Source organism: Echinops telfairi, unplaced genomic scaffold (assembly GCF_000313985.2).
Source record: "Echinops telfairi isolate 266 unplaced genomic scaffold, ASM31398v2 ScPeMD7_19;HRSCAF=73, whole genome shotgun sequence".
Classification (NCBI taxonomy): Eukaryota; Metazoa; Chordata; class Mammalia; order Afrosoricida; family Tenrecidae; genus Echinops; species Echinops telfairi.
The window spans coordinates 3,586,354-3,594,278 of NW_022103916.1; the positions used below are offsets into that span (position 1 = coordinate 3,586,354).

General features: G+C 38.2%; 1 protein-coding gene across 1 annotated transcript in view; it reads right to left on the bottom strand.

Annotated features, from left to right (window-relative positions):
* Positions 1 to 7,925, bottom strand: part of CCNB3 (cyclin B3) — a 70,162-nt gene that overhangs the window by 51,446 nt on the left and 10,791 nt on the right. Inside the window, exon 2 of the mRNA XM_045288270.1 lies at positions 7,401 to 7,531. Within this exon, the coding sequence (XP_045144205.1) occupies positions 7,401 to 7,531 (131 nt within the window). The remainder of the gene's footprint in view (positions 1 to 7,400; positions 7,532 to 7,925) is intronic.

The following is a 7,925-nucleotide window of genomic DNA, read 5'->3' on the forward strand; positions in this document are numbered from 1 at the left end:
GGCCAGTCAGGGTGCAGTATAGCACCAATGAAACATACAGCTTGCCTCTAGTTCTTTAATGCTTCCTCTCCCCCACTATCATGACCCTAATTCTACCTTATAAATCTGGCTAGACCAGAGCATGTACATGGGTACAGATAAGAGCTGGAAACTCAGGGAATCCAGGACAGATAAACCCCTCGGGACCAATATTGAGAGTAGCCATACCAGGAGGGGAAGGTGGGCGAAAAAGGGGAACTGATCCCAATGATCTAACTATAACCCTATCCCAGGGGGATGGACAGCAGAAAAGTGGGTAAAGGGAGACAATGGACAGTGTAAGACATGAAAAAATAATAATTTCCTCAAGGGCTCGTGAGGAAGGGAGAGTGGGAGAGGGAGGGGAAAAATCAGGAGCTGATACCAAGGGCTCAAGTAGAAAGAAAATATTTTGAAAATGATGATGGCAACAAATGTACAAAGGTGCTCGACACAATGTATGTATGTATACATTGTGGTAAGAGTTGTACGAACCCCGAATAAAATGACTTATTAATATATATATATATTGCTCCTTTGTATTAAAATCTCTAAATGCTTCCTAATGCCTAAAGTAATCATCTAAATTTTTGAACATTTGTTCTCAATAGTTATGTATTTAGATGTGATAGATAGGTTTCTTGTGCCAACCTGACCAAAAGGAACATGTGGGATTAATAAGGTCGCAGTATGATTGGAGGGCAAAGAGATAAATGGTTCAGCAAGCCCTGCCTGTCTCTCTCTTGCTCACGGGCGATAGACCATTGTACAGCTTCCTTAGCTAGTTCTCTGCCTCAACTTGTGAGCTATACTACCTGTGGGACACCCAACCCGTGCACCATGTCGCTAGAGCTTGAGGTTCCCTGCTTCACCACACCGCTGGTGTATACATCGCTTGAGCTGGGGACTATCAGATCCTGTCATCTGGCTGACTGTTGGTGACCCACCTTTGCATTTGCTGCCTGTGGCCAGACTGTCTGCATTGCTCTATGGAAGACTCAGCTGTCTGCTTCCTTGGCCTTGGACCCAGAAGCCCCTCGTGAGTTGAAGGACTTCCAGTATATTAATTGTTTCACGGAAGTGAGTGGAACTGAGCCCTCTGTACTGCTTTGTGGAATAATTAGCTGTTATATTCCTTCGTGCTGTATAGATACATAGATAAATAGAAACAAATAAAATCATAAATGTCCTGGTTTTGTTTCTCTAGAGAACTCTGTCTAATACAAATGATATACTTAATGGAGAGGTACTAATCCATATAGCAATGAGCGATCATCTCATACTAGCATTAATAGCAAAGTAATAAAAAATAGAAAATAACAAATACTGGTATGGTTGTGGAGATACTTAAACCATCATACACTGATCATGGGATTGTAAAATGGGGCAACCATTCTGGAAAATAAAATGGTGCTTCCTTTAAAAGTTGTACGTAGAAATACCATATGAACCAGCAATCCCTCCAATTGGTATATATCCTAGAGAAATAAGAACTGTGACACCAATAGATATATGCAAACTCATGTTCATCATAGCACTATTGGCAATACCAAAAAGCTAAAAGCAACTTAAATGTCTATCAATGAAAGAAATTAATAAACTATAATACACACATGAAATAGAATATGTGGTAGTTGGATGATTCTCTGTCAGCTTGCATTTGTATAAAAGTGTAGGGATGGAGAGCAACCTGTCAATCAGATCACAAACTGATGAACCTTCCCTGGGGGCATGGCTTTCTTATAAGACAGAAACTGGAAACTTCCCTTTCTCTGCCTGTGTTAGTCTGGATGGACTAGAGAAACAAATTCATAGACACTCATGTGCATAGGAAAGAGCTTTACATAAAGAGTAATTGTACATTAAGACAACATCCCAGCCCAGTGCAGATCCAAGTTTCTAAGTCCCACATTAGCCCATATGTCCAGTAAGAGTCTGTAAATTCTCTTCAGACTCATGCAATGATGTCAAGTGCAGGAAAATCACAGGCCAGTGGGTGGAAAGTCTTATGGATCCAGGGGTGGTGGAAGCATCTTAGCACTGGCATGGGTCTCTACGTGGCTCTTCCAGCTCCAAGGCTCTAGCTGTCATCAGGAGACAGCTCCATGTGACTTGTCAACAGGAATGTCTTGCAAGGAGTGTCCCACCTCCAGTGAGCTATTTATCTCCGTGGCACCTCCAAATGAGGTAATCAAGCTGTGACCTGATTGACAGGCTAAACACCACCCCTTCATTTTTACTAGTCTCAAGTTGACAACAGATTATGTAACTACCACACTGCCCTTTTGACTTCCTGTTTTCCGGGATTCTACCTGTTCTAGAGGGAAGGCCCGTGTGGGCTGCCCAACCCAGAGAGCTGTTGGTAACCTTTCTTGCTTCCACCAAACTTGGATCCACTTGACTGCACCCACCACCCTGTGATCTCCCTCTACCCCATTCACCTTTCTATGTCATCAACCTGCAGCTACATGAGTCCAAAGAGAGCTCCAGTTAGCCTCTTACCAATGGATTTACGTTGGACTGGATGGGAACGCTTTCTTGATCTAAAGTTCCTTCTTATATATATATATATACACACGAGGGAGTAACTACCCCCCTCCCCAAAAAAGGGAAAAAAGCCCCACTAGGCAGAACTTTCATAATACACAGTTTCCCCACTAGGTGAGCATCACGCAACTCATTCTGAGTTAGTTCACCCTGTGGCATTGCCTGGGAAGGTTCTCTCTAGTTACACTGCAATTTTTCATAAAAGCAGTTTCACTCAAACCTTATCTTTTGTGATGCCCAATTTAAGATAACAGTATCCGGCTGTGAAATTTTGTTTCCTGCTTGGGAAAAATGCCACAGAAAATGTGATGTTGAACACAGCTTACAAGAACAGTGCTATGGGGAAAAGTCAAGTGTATAAGTGGTTCTCTCATTTCAAAAAAGGTGAAATGTCAATTGATGACAAACCTCATTCTGGATGTCTGTCAACTTCTCAAATGGACAAAAATGTCAACTTTTGTACATTTGGAGTTCATTCCACCAGGTCAGACTGTTAATCAAGTCTTTCTTTCTAGAGGTTTTGAAAAGATAGCATAACAGTGTGTGACCAAAAAAAAGGCCTGATTTGTGGCAGATGGGGAACTGGTTTTGCCACCAAAATAGTACATCTGCTCACGCAGCCATCTCACCACGCCAGTTTTAGGCAAACAAAAACAGCATGTTGCTCTTGCCCCACACATCTTACTCACCTGATCTTACTCCATGTGATTTCAGTTTCTGAAAATGAAGAGGGACATGAAAGGATAGCGATTTGACCACATAAAAGAGATGAAGAAAAAAATGAGGGAGGTGCTGTCAGCCATCCAAACAGATGAGTTTGAAAAATGTTTCCAAGAATGGAATCACAGATTTGGCAAATGTATTAAGTGTAATGGAGAGTATTTTGAAGGATATAAATTTGTTTTGTTAAAAAAATCTAAATACATAGCTTTGGAAGGAAAAATCCAGCTTTATTGGGGTACCCCCTAGTATGAGTGCCATCCCCTAGTATTTGCTTCTCTGGACAACCCAGCCTAACACCGAATACCATACCATGTTAACAAGTAACAATGAATCTGTCAAACACCTCATATCATGGATGAACCTGGAGAACATTATGATATGCGTAATTAATCAATTACAAAAGTACAACCATTTTATGAGGCCACTATTGAAATAAGTCAAGAAAAGGTTTTCACACTAAAAGAATCATTCTTTGGGTTTACCAGGGGTAGGAAGGGAAGGGAGAGTAAATTACTGGATAGACGCTAGACATATCTTAAGTGAAGGGAATGGCAATATGCAATCACAGGGAAGTCAGTAAAAAAATTATGAAGGGAAGGGAAGACACTGGGAGAAGTGCAAGAGTTAAAGGCAACAGAGTTAAATACCGTTATATACACAATCTTGCAATAAAGGTGACCTCCTAGTAGATGCAATGGACATACAGGCTGAGTGGGTGTGGGAGGGAGATAAAAGTATATACACAAATGTATACATATATACATATACATATGTGTATGTGTGTATTTAACAGAAGAGCTGGCGGTGTAATAGGTTACACATTGGACTGCTAACTACAAGGTCAGTAGTTTAAAACCACTAGCCAGTCCACAGGAGAAAAATGAGGGTTTATGTGCCCATAGAGAGTTGTAGTCTCAGAAACCCACAAGGGCAGTTCTAATTTGTCCTCTAGGGTTATAATGAGTCAGAATCAACTCAACAGCAGTGAGAGTTTTGGATGTTTGACAGCGGATATTTGCACATGGATATTTGCTGTAAATATAAACATGAATGTGGTAGTACACATGGTGACAAAGATATAAAACCATAGATGTAACCAAACAATAGCTTGAGGGAATTGGTCACAGGAACTGAGGGATCCAGGCCATAGCCTTTGGGCACCAATGTCAATTGGCGTTATATAGTCCACAAAGACAATGTTCTACTTTCTATTTTGGTGAATGGTAACTAGGCCATTAAAGTGAGAAGCCATCTAAGGTTCAAATTTTGGTCTTTCCAAAGGAGAAAGGAAAAAGGATGAAAATCAAAGACATATGGGAAAAGAGCAGTCCAATGGACTAATGGACCACATGAACATCAGTCTCGATGAACCTAAGAACAAAAGAATTAATGTTGCCAGGCTACCACCACTACCAACTTTCCTGGAAAGGATTACATTACAAGTTCCAGGTTAAAGGGGAAAAAAAAACTGAAACAAAACTCAAAATCATAAAAAAGATTCAGCTTATTGGTCTAATTGAGACTGGTGGAACCACCAAGATTATGGCCCTTAGTTACCCTTCAAGACTGGAAATGAACTCAACCCCATGGCTCAATTTTCACTCAAATGATAGACAGGTCAAAAGGGCAGCATGTACCACAGGACAAAGTTCATAAGGGTTAAGAAAGAGTAATAGAAAGAAACAGGAAAGATAGGGAGGGAACGAGATAGGTGATCTTATACTGTAGGGATTAGAATCAATGAAATTAAAAAAATGTGTTTAATTGTTGAGTGGAAAATTTATTTCCTCTATAAACCTTCAACTGATACACAATAAAAGATTTAAATGAAAGAAATGGTACACTTATTTACTAATTTACAAATATATTTTATATATTAAAAGTGGAAAATAGAAAAGAGAATAATTAGATACCATTTCACATCTGATAAAATAACTGTAATTTAAAAAACAGAATAGCAAGCATTGGCAAAAAGGTAAAGAAATTTAAAAACCTCATACTCCGCTACTAGGAATATAAAATAGTGTAACCACTATGGAAAGAAGTTTACCAATTCCTCAAAAAGTTCAACACATAAATATCATATGACCTAATCATTGTATTCATAGGTATATAGTCAAAGTAATTAAAAACAAGCAGCCAAACAAAAACTTGTCCACAAATATTCAAAGCAGTGGCCAAAGGGTAGAAACAAACTAATGTTTACTACGAATGAATGAATAAACATGTGGTATAACCATACAATAGAATATTATTCATCAATAAATGAAGTATTCATACATCCTATAACATGGATAAACCTAGAAAACACTACATTTAGTGAAAAAATGTAAGAAAAATACTGTAGTCATTGAATCAATAATGAGTCACGGCAACCCTATGTGCGAACTAACCTCATACTATATGATTTCATCTATATGAAATGTTCAGAATAGATGTTACCTCCTCTAATGTTAGGCTCTGAAGCAGCAGAACCAATTTACTAATTCTGAGTTAGAAAAGGAGAATTTTATTAGAGGGTGCTACCAATAGGGAGCTTGAAAGCCATTGAGTTTTGGGGGAGTCGTGCACTTTTACAGATATTTTCCATTATTCAAGCCACAGATACTTAAAACATTCAACTAACCACTATACCAATTAGATAAACAATAAGACTAGCATTTATGATCACAATCAACCTCCTTCAATGTCTCAATGACTTTCAAAACAGTTATCCAGGCAGTTTCCCAGGTAAAATCATCCAGATAATTGAACAACATCTATCTGTCTTTGAGCAATACAGAAAATTCTAAAACTTCCATAGAGGCTGGAGTGAGAAGTCAGGCAAACATGGTGTAAGTTAGGCCAGCTGCAAATAGGGAGCAAATTTAAAAGGACTGTAAATAGGACAGTGATTGTCTAGGACTGGAGAGAGAATGAGAGGATTGATAGGCGATACAAGATTAATTTACTAGGTGAAAAATGTTCTAAAATTTATTGTGGTGATGGTTGAACATGTTTGTAAATATACTAAAGTTATTGAACTGCATGATTTAAATGAATTAACTATATGGTACGTGAGTAATATTGCAATAAAGCTGCTACCAAGAAAAGCCACTTGGAGTGATACATAATTATAAAGAACTCTCAATAAATGTTAGCTATTACTAACTGTAGTACTACCATTAGTACCCATCCCAGTGAATCCTGAATAAAAGAAAGAAAGGTTTGGCATTTTATGAGGGGTTTTCTGCTAAAATCAGATTAGAAGATATTAAAAATAAAACAATGCAGGAAATTAGGGTCAAAATAGTCATACAAATCTTAAGACTCCCATTTCAAAAGAAAAACAAGTAGGGATAAATACTATCTTGTTTGATCTTTCTGCTTGGTAATTAGCAAGTGTCCAATTGTCCCAACATACTAGTTTTCTGGAGCTCCCCAACCCTTTGGAAGTCATGTTTATACTGGGTCTGGATATCTTATCTATTCAAATGTAGAATGATCAGTGTCTAAAGAAATAATCCTACAGGAATAAAGAACGAACAGAGAAAGCTCTTGCTCCACTTTTTAATTCTTCTTCCAATAAAAGTTTTTCTATGGCTATTTTTTCTCTTTCTTAAATGATAATGCTGATATCTACTTGCAAAATACATAAAGGGCTCCCTGTAACAGTTGGAAAAAACATGATTTTTGCCTAACGAGAAAATTGTTTCTTTCTAGCAATATGAGATAACAGTCCTTCTAAATTTATAAGGGGATAAATAGTCTGGTAAACTATCAGTTAGCTCCTGAAAATCCCCTAAAAAGTTAAGTTGCCTAAATACCACCAAGCACAGACTAGCTCAGACAGGGAATGAATTACTAAAAGAGAGAAAGGCCTTTTGACATATTCCTTAATGACAACAATTATTTCAATATGCACACATACTATGGAAGAATGGAGGGTGAAGAGGCCTGTAACTATTAAGCAACCACAGTTGAAGACCAACTTCATATATATTAACCTTATATGATTGTCACCACTGTGACTCACTAAATATGTTCTCAATGAAGAAAAATGAGGTGAATTATGATGCCATGCTCTTTCCTTACCATCGAAAACAATGCCATCTGAAATCCTTCTTACTCACCTTTTTATGTTCAACTCATTGTCTTTGGTCAACCCAAGAGTGGGTGTGCTCCTGCTTATCTTCCTGGAAGCACGCTTGGCAAACTGTTTATTGGCCTCCTCCTTGAGCTGGGCTGGTTGAATATGAGAAGCCTGCAGAAAATGGAGGAAGGAGGTAAGGGAATAAAGAGAACCACAAATTACTCAATAGGTAATTCATATAAGAAAATCCTGAGGAGCTGATACCAAGGGCTCAAGTAGAAAGAAAATGTTTTGGAAATGATAATGGCAACATATGTACAAATGTGCTTGACACAATGTATGCATGGATGGATTGTGGTAAAAGCTGTAAGAGCCCCAAATAAAATGACTTTTTTAAAAAAAAGACAATCCTAACCTACTTCCCAGTCTAGACACCTTGTTTTGATATTTCTAGGACTAATAATTAAAACACTAAGCAGCAAGCAGGACACTGGCACCAAGCAATCATAACAAAAGCTTGCAGCACATAGCTAGCACACTAGAACTGGTTAAAAACAGTTTTAAG